Source organism: Topomyia yanbarensis, chromosome 1 (genome assembly GCF_030247195.1).
Source record: "Topomyia yanbarensis strain Yona2022 chromosome 1, ASM3024719v1, whole genome shotgun sequence".
In the NCBI taxonomy this organism is placed as follows: Eukaryota; Metazoa; Arthropoda; class Insecta; order Diptera; family Culicidae; genus Topomyia; species Topomyia yanbarensis.
In genome coordinates, this window is record NC_080670.1 from 213,266,580 (window position 1) to 213,291,579 (window position 25,000).

The 25,000-nt window shown below is 42.1% G+C and overlaps 2 protein-coding genes across 3 annotated transcripts; one reads left to right on the plus strand and one right to left on the minus strand.

Annotated features, from left to right (window-relative positions):
- Nucleotides 1–308: 308 nt before the first annotated feature.
- Nucleotides 309–11,446, minus strand: LOC131691806 (histone-lysine N-methyltransferase Suv4-20). 2 transcript variants are annotated; one of them, XM_058978469.1, is made up of 3 exons: nucleotides 10,744–11,446; nucleotides 4,095–4,949; nucleotides 309–4,032 (listed from the first exon to the last, which is right to left on the minus strand). In XM_058978469.1, the coding sequence occupies exons 2-3, from the start codon at nucleotides 4,563–4,565 to the stop codon at nucleotides 499–501; spliced, it is 4,005 nt and encodes a 1,334-aa protein (XP_058834452.1). In that variant the 5' UTR covers nucleotides 4,566–4,949; nucleotides 10,744–11,446; the 3' UTR covers nucleotides 309–498. The 2 variants fall into 2 exon arrangements, with proteins under 2 accessions (XP_058834452.1, XP_058834459.1); XM_058978476.1 differs by lacking the exon at nucleotides 10,744–11,446 and adding an exon at nucleotides 6,742–7,401.
- A 4,717-nt stretch (nucleotides 11,447–16,163) lies between these two features.
- On the plus strand, nucleotides 16,164–17,868 carry LOC131691820 (uncharacterized protein C6orf136 homolog). Its single transcript, XM_058978488.1, has 6 exons — nucleotides 16,164–16,540; nucleotides 16,671–16,823; nucleotides 16,884–17,056; nucleotides 17,128–17,349; nucleotides 17,406–17,475; nucleotides 17,536–17,868. The coding sequence occupies exons 1-6, from the start codon at nucleotides 16,403–16,405 to the stop codon at nucleotides 17,650–17,652; spliced, it is 873 nt and encodes a 290-aa protein (XP_058834471.1). The 5' UTR covers nucleotides 16,164–16,402; the 3' UTR covers nucleotides 17,653–17,868.
- Nucleotides 17,869–25,000: the final 7,132 nt, after the last annotated feature.

Genomic DNA, 25,000 nt, shown 5'->3' on the forward strand with positions numbered 1-25,000 from the left:
GACCATTATGCCAAACAAAAGCATGTGTCACCTACTGTTATGCCAAACGAACTTACGCCAAACGACGTTCTCCCGTTTGAAACGGGTTTTACGAAGCGTGTTCTTGTCCTTGTCCTTTTTGGTCGCTCAATTTGGGTACTAGTTTAGATGCATCGTCTAACTAGACACCCAGTTAGTGCTATTTACTGACGAAATGAATTCGAAACACAAAAATCAAACTTAATTCAAGTTAGGTCTTGTACCATTATTGCGCAAATCGGTTTAATCCAATTTTCCCCTTTTGAGAAAAATTGCATCTTATTTTGGTAAAAAAAAAAACTGATTCAGCAAGCAATTTGCACGCGTGAAACGAAACCAAAAAAAAAAACCATTCGACCAACCGTCCCACAAACAAACCCCCAACACAACCACATCCGCACGCGCGCCCGCCCTGCTGGGGGTGTTCCACTTCCTCGCCGCTCTCTACCGCCGTTGCAGTTTGCCCGCCGTCCCCAGCCGTCAGTTGAACGTGGCCACACCGGGTTGTGCCGTGGTCAGTGCCGCCAGCTGCTGATACGGACTACACTTGGTCGGAGTGGTGGTGCTTATTGAGGTGGCGGCGGCAATGGTTGGGCCGTTGGCTGCAGCCGTTCCTGCGGCTACAGCTGCCGCCGCCGTCAAGTGTGAATGATGATGATGATGATTGTTAAGATGGTGAAGGTTATGATTGAGATGTTCGCCGAACCGGGGATGGTGGTGGTGGTTTAGATTCAACTGAATCGTCGTTGTTGTTGTCATCATCGTTTGTTGTTGTTTCTGTTGCAGCTGCTGCTGTTGTAGAAGAGCAGTGTGTTGGATGACGTTATGTTGGGGTTGCGGTTCGGGAGGAGTAGTCTGAAACTGGAATAGGTTGTGGTGGTGATGGGGATGAGAATGATGCTGAAATTGCAGCGGCAGGTTGCTGCTTTGAAGGAACGAGATTGGGTTAAGCGTGTTGGTGGCGAACAGGTGCTGCGTCGTGCTGGACGTTTGCTGGGAAGATTGATTTGGTGGCTGTGGAGACCGGGAGAACGTGTTGGTGGCGGCAGCATAACTATTCAAGGAAGGGAACTGAGTGGTGAGAGACCGCGACGGACTGACGATCACCCCTGGCGTGTTGTTGACGATGCTGCTGCTGGCGGTGGAATTGTTGAGACTATTTGGCGTTAAACTGACCGCTGGGGATAGTGGCAGGGAGCTCGGCGTAGAGGGAGACGACGAAGCGGAAATTTTCGCCGTCGGTGGAATGTCGATTGTCCGCGTTTCGTTGCCGAATATCAACCGAAGCCGTTTGGTCGGTGCTGGGAAATCGAGTGGCAGGCGTTTGGGAGGGGTCAGATTTGCGGCGGCGGCAGCTGCCGCAGTAACAGCAGCAGTCACCGGTCCCAGTGCAGATGGTTGCAAAATGACCGATGGCTGCTGTTGTTGCTGACCATGATGCGAAGGCAGCAAATGTTGTTGATGGTGCTGCTGTTGCTGCTGCTGCACCGCCGCAGGTGGATGATGATGATGATGGTGGTGGTGATGATGGTGATGAGCGTGACGACGTAGTTCACGCTTTGCCCGTTTCCGATGCCTTCGGGCTTCTTTCGATTTGTGACGTTTCTTTCGTTTCTGAGACAGCCGACTACTGCAACTGCTGCTGTACGTAAGTTCCTCGTCCAGCTCATCATCATCTCCGTCCTCCTCATCATCGTCATCCCTCTCACTATCCTCTGCAATGCCTTCCACCCGCAGGATCTCGTACTCCGGTTTATAGTTGTGGTGAGTACTGCAAGTGTCGTCGCTTAAGCTAGTACCTGATTCGATAAGTTCGTCAATCACCGGACTGCGCTTCATTCGTAGTGTCAGCTTCAGTCGTCGTTCCGGTGTTTTCAGCAATGTCTCCGGATTCGGTTGCTTCTGAACGGGAATCTTATTCTCCCAGCTTGAACTACTCTCCGACTCACTTTTCGACACTTTACGCTTCCGCGATCCAATCACCGTCTTCGTAGCAAGCTCTTCTCCACCGGCCACCGACTCCGTACCGTTATCTTTATCTACACTAATGCTACAGCTCCTATCTCTAGTTGATACTTTACCACTATTACTTTCACTACCGCTAGTACTACCGTTGCTGCTGCTTCCGCTGCTCAAAACGATGACATCTTCATGCGGGTTTATACCTCTTAACAACTTAGCATTATCATTAGTATCATCACAATGGGTTACTTTCGACAGGATCACATCGTCCTCCTCCTCCTCTTCTTCCTCGGCTTCTTCGTCCAGCATCAACCGGCGGGGAACGCGACCGACACTCGATCGACGACCTAGCCGTTCCAATTCGTCCGCTTCCTGACCCTCCTGGAGTTTCTCCAGTGCCGCTTCCTCATCCGCCAGCATGACGCGGGTCTGTAGTTTCTGCTTTCGGCGATTGCCCCGGTTCGAACTGTCACCGCTACTTCCGGATGTGAGATCTGTGCTTACCGATGGCGGAGGAGACTGATGCTCCGGTGTAGGCGCTGGTTCCGATGGTAGCGTGGAAGTGATGGAATCGTTGCTGCTGCCCTCGAGTAGTCGCTGCTTTCGTCGGGTCACTCGAGGACTGAAATGCTGCTGTTGCTGCTGCTCTGCTGCCGGGGAGTGTCTCGTCGAGCGTCGTTTCGTCGATGCAGGTCGCTGGGATGACTGATCCTGCTGCGGTTGTTGCTGTTGCTCGGGTTGGTGGTAGTGATGATTTCTAAGCGTGTAACCATTTAGGCTGCCACTTTCCAGGAGATCATTGAACACATAGACGCTGTCGTTCTTTGGCGGTTGGCCCTTCGAGAGCGACGAACTTCCACTGCAGCTACTCTTGGAGGCGAACGAGTGGTTGCTGTTGTTATCGTCGTCGATTACGATTACGTCTCCGTCGTTTCGGCCGGTGCCCCCAATCGATTGGTTTTTAACGGTCCGGGGCATCATCTTTCGTTCGGCTGCCGTCGGGACCGAAGTTCTGGCCGTAACGAAGGACGACGTCGACGAGAGGATACTTGAGATGTCCGTGTTGATGCTACTGTTGCTGCTGTAACGCCGGCGGCAATTTTCCCGTAACGGTCGGGTGGTGTTTCGTGTGTTTCTAGGAGGAACCGGAGTGGCCGCTTCCTCGATCGTTGACTCCGAGGGCGTACTGCCAGTGGCAGGTTGCTTTTTCTCTTCGCTTGGGGTTTGAAATCGACGGGACGATCTGGTGGCTCTTTTCTCATTAACAATCCCAGCCGAAGAAGCGTTTTCCTCCTCTTTGCTGACTTTTGACTCCTTTGGCGGTTCCTCCACCTGTTCCGCTGCGGCCTTCCTCGGGGAATGTTGATTCTGCTGCGCCAGCAGCATTTCCGCGTCGTATTTGGTCATTCCCTTTTGCCGCAGCTCTTTCATGCTTAGCGCTGCCAGCGCCGACGGTGGCTCACTTTTACCAATCGTCGTCTTCCCGTGATCAATCTGATTATTTTTACTCTTCAGTCTGTTCAGTCGATTATCGGTTTCTCTCAGCCGATAGCGTACCCCATTGGGGCTCTGTTCCTCCCCATCCTTGTCCTTCGCGAAAGCCCCCGTTCCGCGCCGTTCGCACGTTTCGCACTCACAGTACCGGTTGTTATCACCGAAAAAATCTTCCCCGTAGAAGCAGGTTATTTCCTCTCCGATTTCGATATCTCGCAGAACTTTGACGCAGGCTGTGTCCCGTCCGGTCGCTACAAACTTGCAATTAGCCCGACAATCGTGGTTGATGTAGGCCGCCGGTCCAAGCCACAACTGGGCACAATTCTTCCGACAGCTGTACATAACGGAAAAGTCGTTTTTACCCGGCTGCAGCAACATCGCTTCCTCCTTCTCCGTCAGTTCCGCAATACAACCGACCAAACATTCAATTTTTTCGTTCTTCAGCCACTTTTTCGTGGAGCAAATCTTAGCCCCTTTTTGGCCCTCGAGCGAGTACCGGTAGCAGCCCTCAATCACGAAGCCCGCGTTGCGATCGAACACACGAAGGTATCGATAAATCTACAATAAATTAAAGTTAAAACTCACTTTCAATTAATAAGAAAAAACGGGGATACACTTACGTGCGCCTCCAGCCGCTTCTGTGCCAGCTTGCTTTTGTTGAGCACCGCCCGCGGAATCCAGTTCCCCTTCATCAGCTGCTGGTAGCATTTGGCGTAGTTCTGCGTTCGGATGAAATCCTCGATGAGATCCTTGATCGGATCGGTGTTGACCCGCAGCGGCCGATACTTGAGGTTCATCTTGTGCGTCTGAAAGCCCAAAATCGGATCCAGCACCAGGCCGGTCGCTAGGTCATCATTGTCCGACAGTTCCTTCGGTGTCATTCCCGTCCCACTAGCAGCCCCGACGGCGGCGGCGGCGTAAGCAGTTCCCATCTGTGAACCCGATCCTCGCTGATGCCCTCCGGAGGAGCTGCCACCGCTTCGGGACTGACTTGGATGATGGGACAAGGAGTTGGAACTGTTGCTACTGCTACTGCTGCTGCTATTACTGCTACTACTGCCGCTGCCATGACCGGTGGATGCTACGACCATCTTCCGGATTGGCGCTGAGATATTGGAACTTGTACGTCTCCTGAGAAGTGCTGTTGGTTGGGTTTTCCCGGGGTCAGTGCGCGTCTTGTTTCGTTGATGTTCAGCGGCGTCTTGCCGCAGCTGCTGGTGGCGGCGTCTACTCCGTCGCCGTTTGTGAGTACCACTGACTCTTGTTACTGCTGCTGCTGCTGCTAATCCGTTCGCCGCACCAACGTCGGCACTGACCCTTCTGGACGAGGCTATCGCGACGAGCGCTCTCGCGTGCCTGATTTTTTCGATCGAATCTGTAGTCCCAAATATGAGGGAGTGTTGAAACGCTGGGGTCGTCGCTAGTGGTGGCAGCTTGACTGATGTATTTGTTACGCTCTGTTCTATTGATTAGGTCTGTGGATGGTATTGGAGTAAAATATCAGTTTTTTCTATCCCTATGTCTTACAAAAAATAGATTGACACAATCATTAAAACTTGTAGATCACACAAATTTTATCAATTAAAACTTTTCTCCAACTCAATTCTAACCATTCATAAAATCGCACTCTTGCTGTCCTCCCCCGTCATTCATTCTTTTCTATCATCGATCCACACGCACACTGCCAACCAACACTCTTCTGTATTGATGAGCTCCTGCCAACTCACAGCACACACACCCTCATGTATTTGGGTATTACAATCCATTTAAATGGCTGCCCCATTCTCCACAAAATCGTTCATCATTCACAGCACCCTTTGATGGCTATCTGTCTCCCTCCAGCAGAATAAATTGCATTCTTACTGGCAGTCAATTAGAATACAACTTTTGACAGCACACGATGATGACACTGCCAGCCAACGTCAGTCAGCCACGAAACCAGTGTTCATTCAGGTGAGAGAAGTTCTTGTCTGCTGCGGGTTGCACTCAAACACACTCTCGCGCGCACACTTTCACAGACCTAGGTCGCTAGTGTGGCCAGATTCGTTTATCTTTCAGGCCAGGTTAACTCTTAAATGCACATGGCTATTTTTTGACTAGCTTGTTGTAAGGGCGTTGTACTATTTAATTTGAGGGGCAATTTCTGAAAAATCGCTATCTTCATAGATCACGGTGGTTACGATAATGAGGACATTTTTTGCTAAATGTCAACGACTGTGCTTCGCATGTAACGTTTTGACAGTAATTCTCGACAAAAATACGATTACGGCGTAGAAGCCAACTGTCGAAATTCTCTGCAATGAAATTCAGGACAAACCGTTACTAACTAAGCACAGTTCATAGAAGTTAATCAAAGAGAAAACTTTTTTTTTTGCTTGCTACCAACATCTGTGAGACGGTTTGTCCGGAATTCTTCTTTCAAAGAGTATTTTGACAGTTAGTTTTTAAGCCGTAATCATATGTTTGCCAAGCTTTTAACACTTAGCTTTTACACCGTAATCATATGTTTGTCGATGTCTCCAAATTGAATTTTGACAGATGTTTTTAACGCCGTTGTTCTAAGCTAGCCAATAATTTTTGCAAAAAATTGTCACTTCTTCAAAGGTTTTATATTCATTTTCCAAGGATCTCTCTCCGCACTAAATTCCTATCACCGAATACGCCATCCGGATTCCATGTAGCACGCCCAACGGCTTTACATTCCTTCCGAAGGAAGACATACCCAAAGATTTTCCACCTCACTAAAGCTAAATTCAATCACACTTACAACTCAAACAAATAATATTTTAAGAACACCATCGCGCACATCTAAGGGTTAGAGAGTTGCGTCACACTCGGAAACTTCGAAACACGACCTGGGCGCCTGGCAGCACTGTGCACCCTGCCCCGACAATACTGCTGTTGCGAAAACTCTTGTTCGCAATCATTACCGTCGTCGTCGTCGCCGTCATAGCCATTTGAGAAATCAGCAAACAATAATTGGAAATCGTCGAAGCAGACGAAAAAAAAAAGACGAAGACCAGGCGAAATATGTACATGTATAATGCGAGCAGCGAGCTGACGAGGAAATTACCATACTCGATTCGATTACGATAGAATCAATCAATCGAGCAGGGGAGGGACACACAAAGGCGGTGACCGTCACAAAATGATTTTTTTTTTTCTGTGATCTACAAAAACCTAATCCGGAAAACTCTGATTCTAGACCTTGAGCCATACTGTAAAGCTGGGGGAAAAATTCCGCAGTCTCGACCTTACACTCAATACCTTCACTTTGTTCTAGACCAAGCAAAATCCTAGCCGTCCAGCTCGGGCGAAGGCTTCTTCTTCACTCCAATTCGGCGCATTCTTCTTCCTTGCTGCTGCTAGTATTGCGTCTCTCACTGCTCTATCTATCCGAACCTTGTTACGTTGTTTCTGATTGGAATTTCCTCCTCGGTTTTTTGCTAAATTCTTCTCCTGTTCGGTTGAAAAGTTCGATTTTTGAACCAATTTTCACACTTTCACGAACACACTTTCTTCGTCTTGGAATCGTCCATTTTCAAGCTCGGAAATTCACTCGATAAATGACGCTGAGACCTCTACTCACTGTTCCTTCACTTCTACACGTTTTCTTCTTTTTCCCATCTGTCGTCTCTAACATTTCTCTTTTATCGTCGATGTGTTGCTTCTTCTACATGTTCTTGGGGCGGTCGCCCCTTGCATAGACACTGTTCCATCCACAAACGCAAACGCACACACACATACACCTACTCACTAGATGCCGCTTCTGCTGCTGCTGATCGAATACTGCTGGCTATGGAAGTTCGCCAGCCTGCCAAAGTGCCAGGGTTCTGTCTGATTTGAGAGTCAAGCGAGAGAGAGAGAACGCATGAACTCAAGTGTTGGTGCTGCATTTTGATGGAGCGTAGATTTTCCGCAGAGATGATTTATCGATGACAGTTTGTTGTTTTGGTACGTCAAAAGCTCTAAACCAAGGCGTAGTTGAATCTCAGGTGAAACGATTTGGCAATAGCTTTACGAGTAGACAGACGGGTTTTTGATCGGGAAGCGATAGTTCATTGTTCTTACAACTGATACACATTTTCTTTGCTCACTTTTCTCAATTTTTCGAATGAACTTCCATTTACACAATCCACCAGTTAGTCGTTATTGGTACACCAGATCAATCGAATTAGTTGCAGTTTCTTTAAACGCTCACTTACATCAATTTTAGAGCAAAAAAGGGCGCAAGTAGCGTATGAATGCACACCAAAAATCCATTCAACTTAAACAATTCGTTGGCGAGGGCTGATGTATCGTATTTTCTTCACTTCTTGCAAACGAAAGACAGTGAAGATCCGTTTTTTTTCAGACCCTTGGGCGAATTTTAAGCTGATAAAATAGGGACATTGATAAAATCAGGACATATATTTTTCTGTTTTTCTTTAATAAACCGAAGCTCTTAAAATTTTCTTCTTTAGTTCTTAGATATAGCCTCGCAACCTTTTCTGATTATTTACTTTAAGTTCCCCTTAAGGGGATCCGACAGCGCAAAATTTAAAAAAATTTTTTTTTGCATTTTTCGGATCTTTAAGATAAGAAATATATGCCCAAGAAATGATTCACTCGAATTCAACTTGGTTCGTCTGCTAGAGCCCATCAAACTACCAACTGTCAATTTTCATATGAAGCTTATAAAATCGGGTATACACCTAATTGAAATTCATCTTCTATTTCGACACGCTTTGCAGGCGATTCTTAATTTTCAGCATATAACATGGCTAGTGATAGAACTGCTCAGACTTATTTTCTTACGTTTATATTTTTGTGTTCCGGATTCTTCTCGTTAGTAACTAACAGCTGACTGGGCCCCTAGCTAGACACTAGATCCAAAAAATGACACATCACTTATGTATACAGTAAACGACTGATCGAGACTGATGTCAAGGTTTGCACATAAGTTCTTATTTTACTAACGAGGAACAAATTGAATCGAAACTGTTTGTGGTTTACACGTCAATGTGGCAAACTAATGCAGAACCTAAATTGGGGTAAACTCCCGTATTTATGCATAGGTGGATATAACCTAACTCAAGTTGTCATATTTTTTGCTTCGGAGTCTCGATCACATCTCTATTTTGATGACGTTTATCAAGTTGCTAATTATTGAAACGTGTTTTAACTCTGTAGTCTGTAATAATAAGAAACAATTGTGACATGAAGCTCAGATTTTACTTATAATTAAAATAAATGACAAGTTAGTCTAGGTTGAATCCAAACAGTTGAACTATTGCAACCCGAATTTCGGCGCAACATCCAATACGAAACTGAAAAACGATATTCTAAAATAAGAAAAAATATACCTAGCGTCTGTGATAAAGTCGTATACCGCCAAATGAAAAAGAAATCGAACAATTCTGGAGAAAATTTGGAATAGGACGTAAGTAACGTTGAGAGCCTCTCTTTGATTACTTTCTCTTTCGATTATTAGGACGTCACTATAACTCTTCCCTAATAAACATCTTATCATTCAAGAACCTAACGACCTGTTCAGGGTATCATCAAAACAATATGTGGAATCGTTGGACTATATGGGTTAATGTTTGTGTATATTTCTTTGTTAGGGTTTGCACTAATTTTTCAACACATATCGAAAGCCGATGGTTTTTACTAGTACATTATGCATAGTTTAGTATTAAATGTCGAAACGACATTTAATACTAAACTATGAACTAAACTAATGAACAGAAGAGAATCGCCCTAAAGAGAATCTCTCATTGTTACTTACGTTCTATTCTAAGATTTCTTCAGAATTCCTTAAATTGAATTCAATGTCATGCCAATTAAAAAATTGGGCTCAATTTTATTACAATAACAAAATATAAAGCAAAATTAAAATCATAAAGAAATTGACACCGCTAAGCTAACGTGCGCAAACGAATCAAACAAAAAAATTAATTCTAATTCAATTCCTATTCCTCTACCCCCAATCAACCTAATTCATTCGCATGCTGTCAGTTTGAGAACCCTAGTCTAGACACAAACCTACCGTATCTGGACTTGCAGACTTTGTTTCGGTGAACTTTTACTCTCACCCCGCATTCACACACATTCTCATGCAAACTTATCCTCTCCGAATCACTTTTACCTTCTCTCGCTTTCTCTGAAGTATGCTGGCAAGACGAGTAAACAGTCAAGGTGGCGATTTGTTGCCACTTGAATCCAAGAACTAGTTAAACTAGGCAAGATTTTCAGCCTATTTTCTAGCAACAAATAATTCTTGAGCGTTTTTTCAAAACGTCATATCTGCAATGAGTTACTCTCTTTGTTTACTTTCTCTTCTGTTAATAATTCGGTCTCTTTGCATAATATGCTAGTTAAAACCACCGTCTTTCGATCTGTACTGTAAAATAAGTGAAAAGTGTTATAGTGACGCCGTAAAAATCGAAAGAGAAAGTATAAACAGAGAGTAACTCATTGAAGATATGACGTTTTGAAAAAACGCTCAAGAATTCTATTTTATTTCAAGCGGATTAATAACTGCTAAATACTATTAATTAGTCAGAATTTTACGACAACAAGCTTGTACAATAATTGTATTTACATCTTTCAATAAAGTACAATAAATTTGTTGGAAAATGTAAAAAAATTGCTAGCAATGATTTTAAATATATGTTTATATACTCTCCAAAAAATGTATGGTACCATTATTGAAAATCAATATGAATTATTCAAAAGGGCTAATGAGATTTTTGTAAACAAACTTATTTCGCTCATTATTCCGCTGCCAAGTTGAATTTCGTAAAACAAAATACACTTGAATCAACATCTTTACTCTTGGTAGAATTAATTTCAAATGTTTTCTGTGATGAAATTATAACAAATTAAGAGACATCAGCAAAACAAAAGCTTGTTTAGAAATCTTATTAGCCCTATTCAAAAGTTGAAATGTAAAATATTATGGAAATTGTAAATTCATTTAATATTTTGAAAACTAGTTCCCAATCACCCGCAACACCTCGCCTTCTACCATCTTGGCAGCAAATATTCATTTCCGAGTTCATTCACGGTATCTCGCCCATCCACTTCTCTCCCTCAGACACTAACCTATCCTTTCGACACAACACAAAAAATCGACGAGCGAAAAAAACATGGCGGCCACGACGACGTCGCCCTCGGAAGAGAACCTTGGCAAACAGCGAAAAAGTTCAGCCAAAAATGCCGAAATTTTTCTCATCCACTATAAAAAAAATTACGATAGGCTAAAAAAATAAAAATGCCACAAACCCTTTTCGTTCCGCGTGCTAAACTATCCAGACAGCAATAAACTATTACTCTCGTTTCCGACCAACCAATCCAAGACGAATAAAAAAAGCTCAGCTTGGCTAGCAGCGCTCGGTTCCCACCATGACGACGACGGCAACGGAGTCCATCTTGCTGCTGCTGTTTCGATTGCTGCTATGGTTTGCTGCTGCTGCTGCGGAAAATTTCTGCCGTTGTTCTACTGCCCGCAGCAGATCCATATCCACTAGCGCAGGAGAAATGGTGTCCCTCTAGGTTCGAACGCGGAAATCCACTTGTTCCGATAAAATCCGACCGCGCACTTCCAAACGAGCCCGGAAATTTTCTTCTTCAAACGCGATTATACTCCGAACGAAACGAAAAATGCACCTTGCTCTAGTTCGATTTTTTTTTCCTTCTACTCACTGAGTTGAGTACACACTACTACACAACGCTACCATACATACACGATGTTGTATATCACTGTGTTCAGCTCAGCAAACGCTGCGCTTTTCCTTTCCCGATGTGCTTTTCTCACTCGTATCGCGGTGCAGACTGACTGCTCGATTGTGACCGCGAGGCTGGCGGACTCTTTTCTCTGCTTTGGAAAACGCCTCTCTACTGATGAGCGATTGATAAAATAAAAACGCGACCCGCTTCGTCGATCGAGAGCCAGCGACTTCTGCTTTTCGCTGTTTGGCTGTGTTGGGGTGACTTCTAGCTAAAAAACTCTCTACTTTACAGTACACTACATACAGAGACTGGGTTGCGAATGAACAATCTAAAGTCTGAATCTGAACATCTGCTGCTGCTATGCGGTACTCGCGGGAGCGAGCGAGATCGCGGTCGCTTTGTGATTGAAAATTCACGCTTTCCTTGAAAGATTTTGTTGAATGAAATGAACTTTAGGGTTGGCAAAGTATTCAGACGATGTTCATTTCAGTCGAAACGAAAGCAGGCTTTCTAGATCAACTGTGGCACAATGATAGATACACGCCACGAAGTAGTATAGAAAGGTGGAAACATTTGGAGTTTTCGATTGATTGGCACCGGTGTAGTGGAGTGCACTGAAACTGCACCGTTTTTGCACTTTCTGGCAGAAGTGCAGAAAACTGGGTACGTTCCATTGACACTTCTGCTAGAAAGTGCAAAACCAGTGCAATCCACTACACCGGTGTCAATCTATCGAAAATCCCAATTGATCCACTCCACACGCCAAAATTAAACAACCTAGACGCAACCATAAAATAACCTACAGAATAAGTTCTTTTAACTTAAATTTAGGTACTTTTGAGCTGTGCGTCGCTTTCGCACTTATTAGTGTTGTCAAAAACGAAACGAGAGATTCGACTCAGTCGAGGTCTTCCCGTGCAGTAAGGTACTTTTGAGTTGTTTGGGGTATACTCAAAATTAGGTAAATTCAACTTAAATTTAAGTAAATTAAACTCAAGGTTGAGTCACAGACTAACAGACATAACACTCAAAAACAAAGCTTCGCCCGCTTTAACGGTCATTTTAAATATATTTGTAGTTGGGACTGTGGCCACATTTGAAATTATGGCGCCACTGACATATGAACAAGCATATGGGGGATACACCACTAGTGAAAAATTGTTCCCAAACCGAAGGGGTAACACAACAGTAAATGAGTGTTTGGGACTGTGAGTAAAAGGTGGAGCTAGTGTTCTTGAAAAATTGTCGGATCGACGTTTTTGGAGGGAATTTCCTCATAGTGTTATGTCTGTTAGTCTGTGGTTGAGTTATGATTTTTGCCGTAGTCAAATGGAAATTACCCCATAGAAAAGATGACAGTTGTGAAATTTCCCAGTCGACCGACTAAATCGGGTGCTTCGAGGTCGATCGATTAGTAAACCGACTAAGTTGGGTTTCGTTGGTAAACAACATCCTTCGGCATATTAATCACCGGATTAAATCGGTGTAAATCTGGTTCCAGTTTTAAACTACCAAGTAATTGGCCGATTTAATAGGTTGAAATAGACCGATTTCAACAGATTTCGTCGGTCATATTTAATCGGTTGTCGTGTCGGCAGACGCCCACGTTAAACTCCCATAAGAGTCGGTGCAACAATCGACCGATTAATTGGTGGAATAGTCAGCAGATTGTGCCGATTGAAGATTTTCTATGGTGTACCTTCAACACGGTTTACCTAATTTTACCTTCCTACACGAGACCACGAAATTAAGTCAAAAGTGTTCAATTTTAGGTAGTTTTTCGGTGGCGTACACACGCCACAAAATCTTCAACCGAGAAAGAGCGTTTTCCCAAAAAATCAAAAAAAAATTTTGGAAAAATCTGGAATTGCCTGGATGGTCAAATTTCTTTTTTTTTTTTGGGGGAAAAGATTCATTTCTCATCTATGAATTGTATTTTTGTCTTTTACTAATTAAATATAGCTGTTTTACTGAAAATTCGGTTATTACGCTGCCTATCTGTTAACTTAAAATATTTTAAATTTCAGCATATGCAATAAACTTTAATCTCTGAGCTTTCAGTATATTGGACACATTTTCGGAAATCTGAGTTAGACAGAACCAAATCTGTATGCCAATGATTAAAACTGTTGAAGAATCCAGATGAATATGGAAGATCCCTAGTAACAATTAAGGTTTTATGATAGTTTTATAGACACTGATAAAACTTAGATTGTATATGTAGCGTGCTATAAAAACTTCAATTGTTACTTGGGATGGACCCCGTGCGTTCAACTTTAACGGAGCGTTAACCCAGATTTATAAGACAAGCCCGGGTGAAGAAATCAGTTGAATACTTTTCGGTGACATTATAAATCTCGCGTGTTTTTTTTTGAGAAGGGCTAATAAGCATACAGTCAAAATCCACTTTGAGAGAAAATTCCGGACAAACCAAAACTCACCGAGAATAGATGTTAACATTTTATGGAATAGAAAAGTTTTCTCTTTCATCTGGTACTGTGATTTATGATCAGCGATTAATGGTATGTCCAGAATTTCTTCTCCAAGTGAATTTTGACAGTACTCTTACTGGCCCTTCTCAAAAAACACGCGGGACATGAACTGGAATGTTCATCTTTGACAGTTCGAGCAAATGGAATCACCCAAAATAAATTTCTATTCCATGATCATGTTTCTAGCTCCATGTGAAGGCTACTGTACACCTCGGGGATTGATCACCGGATTTTGCTCCCCATATATTTTAAATAGGAGATGAAATTTTATTTTTCGTGGCGGAAAAAAATCTAATTCTGGGAAACGTCACGGATTTTTAAAATTCTCCACATAAAAAATCCGGCCGGAAACAATTCGACATGAATTGTTTCCGACGGGAAAAATGTTTTTATTACGTTAGAAAATCGGTGCTGATCTGAAACAACTGGTATTTTTTAGAAGCATTAGTAGTTTTACTTTGACAGTTTGGAGATAACGGCGGAAAATTTTCCGTTGTCAAAATCCGGCACAACATCCTGGCTCAAATTCCGTGATCCGAGGTGTAGTAGCCTTAGGCTAGTTTACAGTTCGGGAAACGTGTCACGAGATTTGGGTCCCTGTGTATTTTAAATGAAGCCCTGGATTTCAAATCCCGTGTGGGAAATGAGTCCACACAAAAATAACTCTTTTCATGAAGTGTAAACCCAATCGCGGGAAACGTCACGGGATTTTAAAAATCTCCTCACAAAAATCCAACAAAATCCAACCAATTCAACATGAATTGTTTCCGACGGGGAAAAGGTGTTTTTATTAGGTTTAAAATACTGTGCTATCTAGATACTGTTGGGATTTTTTAGAAGCAGCTGAGCTTTTGGATTGACAGTTTGGAGAGATCTCGGTGGAACATTTTCCCTGATCAAATTTTGACACAAATCCCGTGACCCATTTCCCGAACTGTAAACTAGTATTAATCAGTACAGTTGAATACAGACACCACAGAGAACAGACTTGTGTAAAATCTCTAACGGTTTCGAAGGTAGTTGGGATATCCAAACCAGGTGCGCTACTGTCTTCATGTTTTTTGTGGCTGAGTTCGACAGAATTTACAGCGATTATTCCTCTACCCAGTCAAACTAGTCCGGAACGGGTTCGGACTTCCAGCTCAAATGCATCAACCGATAGTCAGAATCGGTTGTTTTCTTTGAGCAAGATTCCAGACTGAATCCATTCAGGATTTCAAACCGGTTCCGGAATGGATTTGATGGATAGTTGGGATAGGTTGGTGTGGCGGCGCTAGTGTTTATCGTATATTAATTCAAATGTTTACACACTTTTTTTAATTTTTTTTGTTCGATCATGGATGTTTGTTCTCTGTGCAGACACTTTATACACAGACTAGCGGAGACAAAAGCAATAAAACTAGCAATCATGAATGTAAATTGGCATCACGGAAGATCCCATGGGCTTCCTTCCATACTTCCCCTCACAAAACCATCATGCTCGTTTGGCTGCAATTTTTGACACTTCTCTTGTGTGTGTGTAAAGTGTGTGTACTAGTGAGCAGTAGATACACAACACACGATTAGGACTGTCGCTAGTAGTGTCAAGCTCTCTGTCTCTTTCGGGCTCGTAGAGTGACTACTATAAAAAGTACACACTTAAAATCCATTACCTACCAGTAGGTAATTTTAAAATGCTGTCCTTATTTCACTGCCTGAAAACAAGGGAGAGGGAATGTTTTTTTTACTCAAAATTAATGGGACTTCATTTAGTCGGCTTTGGCGAATATCTCATTATTTTTAGGTAAATTTGGATTCCCTCTCTTTCGTTTTTCATTGGAGGAAGTGGGATGCACAGATTTAAGATTACCTACTGCTAGGTAATGCAAGTTTTCTGTGTATTTCGTGAACTGCTAAATAACTGCTAAGTGTGTCGATAAATGGTGGTTGTCATTTTCATTCATCCAGTTAAGTCCAGCCGAGAAATTAGCCAGAATTCTGTCAGGTTCTAGTTAGTATCTGCGAGAATGAGCCGCTAGTTTACCTATGGGCTTATTCATATGCAACCAGTTAGCCGATCATAGCGCCGGCTAGTTGCACGTTGTCAGTTCTCATTGATACGGTACTTTGCTTGGCATATCGTGGCTATATCGTCATTCGAGACCTTTATTCAATTTTCATGAAATGTGTGCATGAAAAGTATCCAGAATATATCCAGTAATATAAGTACATTTTCATAACTCTCACTACTCAGTAATCTCTAGCTAATTGAATTAAAATGTATATCCAGTAGTACTATTATTTAACTCTTTTATAAATATAATTAACGCTTCTGATTGACAAAACGAGCATGCAGGAACCGGTTGAATAGATTGAATCAAAATTAGCTCGCGATTACCTTCTTTTCTCACATTAATTAGACCATGGTAAGCGCCACTCCCAAGAAAAATGTTCTCACCTTTCCTTCTTGCAGCGCCTCTGCACCAAAATCTGTCAAATCTAGTACCTCCTCCGACGGTTGTTTTCATTTTACCCGTGATCAGCCCGGCATGTGTGTAAATTTCTCGAACCAAAACGTACCAAACGAGATGAATCCTTGCGAGCATATTTAAATCAGTGGCCACTGTCGTTCAATTATTGCGTTAGCTTTCCTTCACTAGGAACACTTTCCATTGTTCCCACGGGCACTTTGACGAACCAGTAGCAGAACTACCAGGTAGGCATCACATCACAGCCCTTCGATGGCAAACTGTCTACGAAGAAGCATTTCAACACGGTTTGCACCGACGACAATCGGGCGGATATTCACCATCCGGCGAATGATTGCGTCAGCCGATCCGCAGATGGTTCCCACCTACGGCACCCCGCAGGACGGTCGGGTAAGTTAGCAATATGAACCAACGGTGAGATCGATTGCAGTTATGCAATGTCGCCCCATCAGCAGCCAGAACATTTATTTAGCCATAAACAGCTGATCTGACCTGAGGTAATTTTTTTTTCTTCATCTAGTGGAATCAAATCAATGGAAATCGACCGTTATCGACCGGGTTGAAAATGATCATCGAAACAAATACCAGGGGCGTTCACTTCTTCGCCAACTCAGACTCACAGACGACGCCGTCGGATCACTTTCAAACAAATCGAAGTGTGACAGCAGCAAAGGTAGCTATGCCAATATTTATTTTAAGGTTGGTATGCAACCTGCTAATATTTGTGTTTCAGGACTCATCATCTCCCCCGGACAGTAGTAACCAACAACCGTCGGAAGCGCAACTGCAGCGGGTATTCGATGTGCTGGCGAACACACTTCCGAAGCTGTTCATTCAACCGCTGGACTACTCCATCTACCATCCGAATCTGATCTTCGAGAACAATATTCGGGGGCTGCGAACCGAGTATAATTGGCTGTGCGGGGGGTGAGAAGTTTGTTTCCTATTCTAACATACATCTATTTCTTTATTTACAGAGGTTTGTATCACTACGTAAAGCAGATCGCACTACTTCGTACGGTAGGGCATTTAAAGTACGCCTACGTGAAGCTGGAGGTGCTAAAAATTACCAAACATCCGGAGGACAACACCGTGAAGGTGCGATGGCGAATAAGGGGGATTAGTGCGATGAAGGTCATGTTTCAGTTCTGGAAGTTCAAGATCTGGAAGCTGAAGGAAATTTTAGAGGATACGGAAGCGTGAGTTTCGGATCGGCGGTAGTGAAATGCTTACTTACATTTCTGTTTTTTTTCAGATGGTACGATGGTTTTTCGGTATTTCACGTCGGTCCCGACGGACAGATCTACAAACATGTAGCTGATAAGGTCAGTCGATGAACTGCATTATCCGAGAACAAATCGCTTTAACAGATTCTTTGATTCTAGATTATGCCGGACGACGATAAGGTGGTGGTTTCTCAAAAAACTGTCATTTCGCCTAAACTGGCCCTGTTTTTGGGCCTGACGGCCGAGATTAGTCCCATCGTGCACTGTGTTAATTGATAGTGGTCGTTGTTTTTTCTGTTTTCTCCTGTTCGTGTCGTTACACAAGCTTATATGCACCTGTCAGACGACGATGTCCGTGGTCTGTGCAACGCTCGGCGCCATGACAGAAACGAGGGTTAGCCGAATCCGTTCAGCGCCAAACGATGATTGATTAGTTAGTGAATAAAACGAAACAGTTGCATTGTCAAATGCATGGTTTAAAACGAATGAAAACTGCTGAGAGGTTGAGGGTTATTTCATGAGAAATTCCATGGTCTAACTCAACCGGTCAGGTCTACATCTAATGAATTTTTTCGCTGTTACCATTGGCTGCTCCTGCAGCGGACTTTACCTGCTGGCTAGGGATGTGTGCTTTGTTCTTTTGTTGCAACTTCCCCAGCAACTGTGGTGACGAATATACGTACGCTTCCCAAGCGTTGTAGCTATCCTGCCGGCAATGTTCATTCGGGTTATCCTCCACAGCGAGAGTGGCTGGTGCCTTTGGGTTCTTTACGGTTACGGTCTATTAAACAATAGGTCTAATAACCATTCGGTTTCATTGTCTTCGACCTAATTTCCATCCAGCTTAGTGACCTTCGGCTTAAAGGCCGAACACCACGGCCGTTATGACACAAAAAAAAACTGCATTGAGTCTCAGTCTGACTCGCGAGACCGATTTTGCAAAACCGGATGAGACACCTGGCGAATGTTTTTATCAAAGAGTACGATGTCGTGTCCTCTAGTTTGGTCAAATTTAGAACCGCTTTCCTCCAACGTATCTCCTCTGGTTAAAGTCACTTGTCAGCATAGCCTCGCCTCACTGCTGAAGCTGCCGCAGGATTATCGTTTGCCAGTATTGTGTCCGGTATGCTCGATTTTTCCAACACATTCACGTCACCAGCCAAACCCACAGGAAGCCGAAACATTCACATAGCAGACTTTTGGCTTATGGGATTCGACCAATTCAGTGGGAATGGGTATATGCTAAATACTTCGAAACCGACTTATTAGATGCTCGTCTCGGAATGTTCAACGAGAATATTTAGATTGGGGGTCCATCAAGCCAAATGGGAGGCGTTCCAAAGGGTTGACAACTGGATTTCCTGGTGGACATCGATATGGTGCTCGAACTCATCCAAAATCGCTGTTGTCTGAGATAGAGCGATACCGCTACTGGGTCAGGTTCCATCTTCCAGTTCATAGATTTCGGCTTAATCAGTTTCGTTTTAAGCAAGTTTCTTTACCCACGTGTTCGGACATGTTGGTTTGACCACGTTTTCAAGCGCGTTTGCCTATTCACAATTGAGTATAACTAAAGCTTACGAGTTAACATAATTGGGGCGCTCTTAAATTTGCCTGAGATCGTGGATGGGTTCGTTTGCATGATCGCGATCATTATTGCGACCTGTTTTGTATTATCGCGATGAGCTCGAGCGCCTGTATGTTCACGTGTGTGTTTGCATGATGGTGTGCGTGTTTTTGGGTCCATTTCCGTTCTATTTCTGGTTTATTTCAGCTCCATCTCGTTCCATTTGAGGTTCATTTGCGTTCTATTTCCTATTTATTGTGGTTCCATGTCAGCTCTGATTCTTGTTCCATTTCACCTTCATTTTCGTTCCATTCAGTCTATTTTTGTTCTATTTCACATTCATTTCAGGTCCATTTCAAGCCTACTTTGGGTTCATTCCAGATGCATTTCAGCTCCATCTCAGATTCATTTTCATGTTTCTTTGTTCATTTTCGGTTTTAAGAGTCATTTCCGTTCTTTTTCCGGTTTATGGCAGTTCAACTTCTGCTGAATTTCCATTCCATTCTAGAAGTATTTCAGGGTTTAAGGGCCATTCCCATTCTATTTCAGGTCCATTTCCGTTCTTGTAATGGTTGTAATAAAATTAGTTATTAGTTCATTTTTTATCATATGTGACGTATGTATACAAATTGTCTTATTCTGTATCTCCCTTTACATTTTGGGGGTTATTTATTCGGCATGTCGCCTAGCCTCGTGATGTGACTTCTAACGAGGCGCCGCAGTTCTTCAGCCGCTCGTTCCAGTACAAACGCTGTCAAGAGCCGCTCCTAACATGAAGCATAGACTCATGTCATTTCGTCTTCCTTGTCAGCATACCACCACAGATTCGATCTTCACCAAGATTGCTCGTACCCCAAATATTGGCCACGTACAGGTAGGGGTAGAAGTTCTGTATCAGAGAAGGCTGATCACAGAATAGGATCTCTCATGTTACACCTTTGCCAGTCAAGAATTCTGCGTTCAATACTCGGCGGCACAGTTAAAAATGAAGAAAGGGACAGACAATGTATATCAGGAATTACGGTAGCCGAACAGACGGACGAAACTTATCGAACAAAACGTAAATAGGTAAAGCAGTTCCACTGACGGTTTCCCGATAGGAGCTCGCAGGAACATATAATATCGCCCCGTCCGGTGCGATTGCCAGTTAAAATCTTACCTGACAGGATCAAGTAGTCTTTGAAACAGCCAACTCCGCACTTCAGTAGATCCATGCATGAAAAACTCGTGTCGGTGACACCACCATGGATCTCAACTTCGTGGGCGGGCACATAGATGCGGTAGTCCTTCATAAAATACTTATCGTCAGGAATATTATTTGTTTGCTTTCGTCAAGTTATCACATATCTGAGCTTATATGGGTAAACTTCTGACATATCTGCTACTCAGTAGATGATCTTTGATTCGAAAGAACATCCAGTATGACTCGACTGAGTCGAATGTAATTTTAAACGGAAAGTTCGAGTCTTTGATCGCCAATCTAATTTTACCATCAGCCATTTTTGTCTGGGACATAATCGGAATGTCGTGACGGCACTTGGACTGGTAATCTCAATCTGGTTCCTGAAAATTGTCTCCTCAGTAGGCTGATCTTCATATACAATGCAGTTTCCTGAATAAATACTCCGTCCGTTGATTTCAACCACTTAAAGTCAACTTATTTCACGAATCACTAGTTCAAGATTTATGACTGGAATTTACATTAATTGAGCGACAGTCAATAGGGCATTGCAAAATTTGAATCCTCAAAAGCAAATGTCAAAGTAAGCTCAGATGCCAAATTTCACATCATTTGGACAATTCTAGACCCTCGCCCACTTGGCTTGAATTTTTCGAAATTGGTTCTATGGGAAAATATGGTGGAAAAATATATTAAATGCTATCACTTTTGAAGTAGCAATCAGAAAATTACAATTTATACCTTATTTTAAAGGAAATAACCTTAGTATTTGAATGACGATATATCTGTTTCTAGAAAAATAAGGGAAAGTGGAGTACTGGGTCATTTTGGCCCCAAAATCCTCCATTTTGAATAATTTTTCTGCTCCGGATGAAAATCATACACATTCTGCAGTTTTTCTAATGTGAAAAAATCTCAGAAATCTAACGGAACCTTTTTGACTTTTGTCCGAATACGAGAAGTTGGGGTTATAGGGACTTTTGTCGTTCAAATTAAATTTTATAATTTTCTCGTGCATATATCTCTATTATTCTTCACTCAATTTTAATAAATTGTACCTTGTTGAACGTGACAAATTTTTAGGAAAAAAATAAAAATAGATTCGTTTTCGGTAAAATTCAGAAACATCAAATTATCTGACATATAGTCTCGATTTCCCAATTTTATCTTAAAATCGCACATATTAACTCTATTTAACAACAAAATTCTTATTTGATTTACTATTTTTGGTGTAAAATACGCTTAGGGATCTCATGAGAAAAGTTTTATTCCTGGAAAAATAGGGGAAGTTGAGGTATTAAGATATTTAATGAAGAAAAATGTGATTTGTAGAGCTAATGTCAAAAAATTGATGTTTCTGAATTTTACCGAAAACGAATCTAATTTTGTTGTATTCCTAAGAATTTTCCACGTTCAACAAATTACATTCTATGAAAATTGGCTGAAGAATAATAGACATATGCCCGAGAAAATGATAAAATTTAATATGAATAACAAAAGGCCCTATAACCCCAACTTCTCGTATTCGGACAAAGGTCAGAAAGTTTCCATTCGATTTCTGAGATTTTTTCACATTAGAAAAACTGCGAAATATGTATGATTTTCATCACGGAGCAGAAAAATTATTCAAAATAGAGGATTTTGTGGCCAAAATGACCCAGAACCCCACTTTCCCTTATTTTTCTAGAAACAGTAATATCGCCATTCAAAGGTTATTTCCTTTAAAATGTATAAATTGTAATTTTCTGATTGCTACTTCAAAAGTTATAGCATTTCCTCCATATTTTCCCATACTACCAATTTCAAAAATTTCAAGCGAAGTGGGCGGGAGTCTAGAATTGTCCAAATGATGTGAAATTTGGCATCTAATAATAACAATAATACTTCAACACATTTATGCAAAAAAACTGGAATCGATGACCACACCATCGATCTCGACTTTGTGGCGAGTATGCAGACAAGGTAGTCCTTCCTAAAATATTTGTCGTCAGTAATGTCATTTTTTTGCTTTCGTCAAGCTATTACAATTCGGAGCTTAACTGGATGAACTTTTGAGATGTCTGCTACGTAGTAGATGATCATTGATCGTTAAGGATTTCAGATATGATAGTTCAATATGTATGATTTTAAATGGAAAGTCCGAGTCTTTGATGATGAATCCTGTTCGATATCCATTTTGCCATCAGCTGGGTCTTCTTCTGGTGCTAATTTATGCACGGGCCTAGAGCCCGACGCAATCTTTGAGAGTACGAAGGAAGAGACGAACTACGAAGGATATAAGAAACCGAGTTAAGTCTTTATTCGATATATAACTGGATGCTACCAATTTTCTTAAACGATGGCAACAGGAATGTGTAAAAATCTACAGATCATAAAAGTATCTTTGTTTCACTCACTGGCACAAAAATATGCATAAGTAATGTTTGGGTTATAATCGGAAAGTCGTGACGACACTTGGACTGATAATTTAAATCGAACTATATGCAACTTAATCACCAGGTCAGGTTAAAGTCAAATGCTGCCGCCACACTGTTAAAAATAAGCTGAAGTCCGGTAACAGCGCTTTGGCGACGAAAATTTGAAATTCATGTAGAGGCACCTAGGCCGCCCTGACAAGAAGGGTCTGCCGGGCAAATTAGAATTCGAGTAGTAATTACAAATGGTGCTGATTTGGAGTTCCCTTCCATCGAGTAAGAAACGAAACCAGCGTAGAAGATGTCTATGAATACCAAACTTCTGTTGAAAATTTCACCAAACTGTTGTGTTCTGTAGGTGTTACAGGTGTTACATATTGATGGTTTTGCCCGAAATATGCTACGCAATTTTGGTTTTGCGCGTCGCTTTCGAAAATTTTATGAAAACTTGTTGCCGCATTTTTTGGAAATGTTTCAATTCTGTTCAATTTTTCTCCGGTGTATTTCGTCCTCTGTGCACATTGTCTGAGGAAGTAATAAGCGTTGGGTCCACCAAGGGATCTCAATCCCAACGGTTTTTAACCGAAACTCCCTGCAAAACTTTTTTTGTTATTCCCCATAAATGAGCAAACAGCTGCATTGTAATGAATAAGTCATCTTGAATTACGAAGAAGTGGTCTCGATTCGGGAAGATTTTTGGAGGAACTTCTTCCCAGGTGTACATCACGGTGTTCCTATGGTGAAAATGCATCCGACCAAACCTGTTTCCTTGTAACTCTTCGAATCAAAGCTAGTGGCGTTCAATGTGCTGGAAAAAATGGTACGCTGGTCACGCATGCGGGGCAGAACCCCGCGTGCCAATTCTATGGTCAGCCGCCAAAAAATGAAACACCATGAACTGCAGTTAAGGAAAATTTATCTACTGTAACAGACACCAGCACAAAGTTTATCTATGCTAAACCACTAATGGATGCTAATATCGCACCAAAAAGTAACAAAGAAGACAACGCAACAACATTGACGTGGATGCTAGAGAAGGTAGACTGGTTGACCTCTCAAGTTAAAGTAAATAACGCAGAAAATGTTTCTCCACCAAGAAAAAGAATGAAAAAGCAGCAGCAAACTCCGTCAACATTTTCCAGCGGACAAAAAATAAATGTAGCCGTTTTTTTTATTTAGATTATAGATTTTAACTTTAGGGTCATTCGCCTCTTCGGGTTAGAGAAATCTCTTTTGAAAAAATCTCTAACCCTATGTGCGGGGTTGGGAATCAAAACCAGGTGAGCTGCGTTCAAGGTAATCCAATTTACCAACTACGCTATGCCCGTCCCCAAATGTAGTGGTGTTACTTTTAGTTTCACATTCTAAAAACCTAAGAACCCACGGATCACTCAAGCTGACGCATTGATTCGTCCAAATAAATTCATTTTTATTTTAATTTTGTAGCGTTTGGGGGGGGGGCAATGACAGCACAAATCAGACCTAGGCCGATAATAGGAGGGGTAATGACTGGATGGTCCATGCAGACCACAAAAACGTCATGGGAGAGGATCAGGGTTGGGGTAGAGTTAAGGAATTGATGTATGCTTGACGAATAATTGCACTGCAGAATGTGATGAAAAGGTGAATTGAGCAGTACTATATTGGCTGCTAAAAATAAAAATGTTTCTCAATAAAGTTTGATATCAAATATTTGTATTTTGTTATTATGTGCTAAAAAGTTCACTTTATCACCGGGTTGTTATCAGGTTTGCGCGATCGCGAGCGTGGGTTTATGTGAATGATCGAGAAGGACTCAAGCGTTTGTATGTTAATGTGTTTGTCGCAGGGTAGAGAGACAAAGTAATGCTTCAGGCAGAGGGAATTGACCCAAGAGTGTTTACAACCCAAATGGAATTTAAATAAAGTAATCGATGATTGATACATAACTTACCTCTCGTTTTTATGTTTCATAAAAAGTCCTTTAATTATAAAAATGCAACACTAAAACGAGTTTGAGAAGGATGATGAATAAAGCGGCAAAATTTAAGAATTTTTTGATGGTATCCTACGGGGAAAACAGATCGAAATGGGTAGTTAAACGAAAGTAATTATGTGAAAAAAAAACCCCTCAGAGGCAGGATACGAACCTGCAACCTTTGGGACTCCGGACACAAATCCTTATATGACGAAAGAGAGATTACACAACCGCAGATCCCAACGCATTTGAAGACTTCTTTTCAATAGGTCCAATCTACAAAAGAGAGCCTCTCTTTGTTTACTTTCTCTTCCGCGAATTACTCGACCACTTTTCTGATTTCCCTTCAACTGTTTGCGTAATAAGCTCGTAAAAACCTTGGTCTTTCGAAACATACTGATAAATGTTAAAAAAGTTTTATGGTTTTGCAGTAATAATCGAAAGAGAAAAAGAAAGAGGGCTCTTATTTGCAGAGTAGACCTAATGAAAAAAGTCTTCATTTGGTC

Excerpts from the sequence above, each read along its gene's own strand:
- LOC131691806 (XM_058978469.1), bottom strand. The coding sequence starts at position 4,565 with ATGGTCGTAGCATCCACCGGTCATGGCAGCGGCAGTAGTAGCAGTAAT. Across the intron at positions 4,033-4,094 it reads AGAAGCGGCTGGAGGCGCAC|ATTTATCGATACCTTCGTGT; the intron begins GTAAGTGTATCC and ends AATTTATTGTAG.
- LOC131691820 (XM_058978488.1), top strand. The coding sequence starts at position 16,403 with ATGGCAAACTGTCTACGAAGAAGCATTTCAACACGGTTTGCACCGACG. Across the intron at positions 16,541-16,670 it reads GCACCCCGCAGGACGGTCGG|TGGAATCAAATCAATGGAAA; the intron begins GTAAGTTAGCAA and ends TTCTTCATCTAG. Across the intron at positions 17,057-17,127 it reads ATTCGGGGGCTGCGAACCGA|AGGTTTGTATCACTACGTAA; the intron begins GTATAATTGGCT and ends CTTTATTTACAG.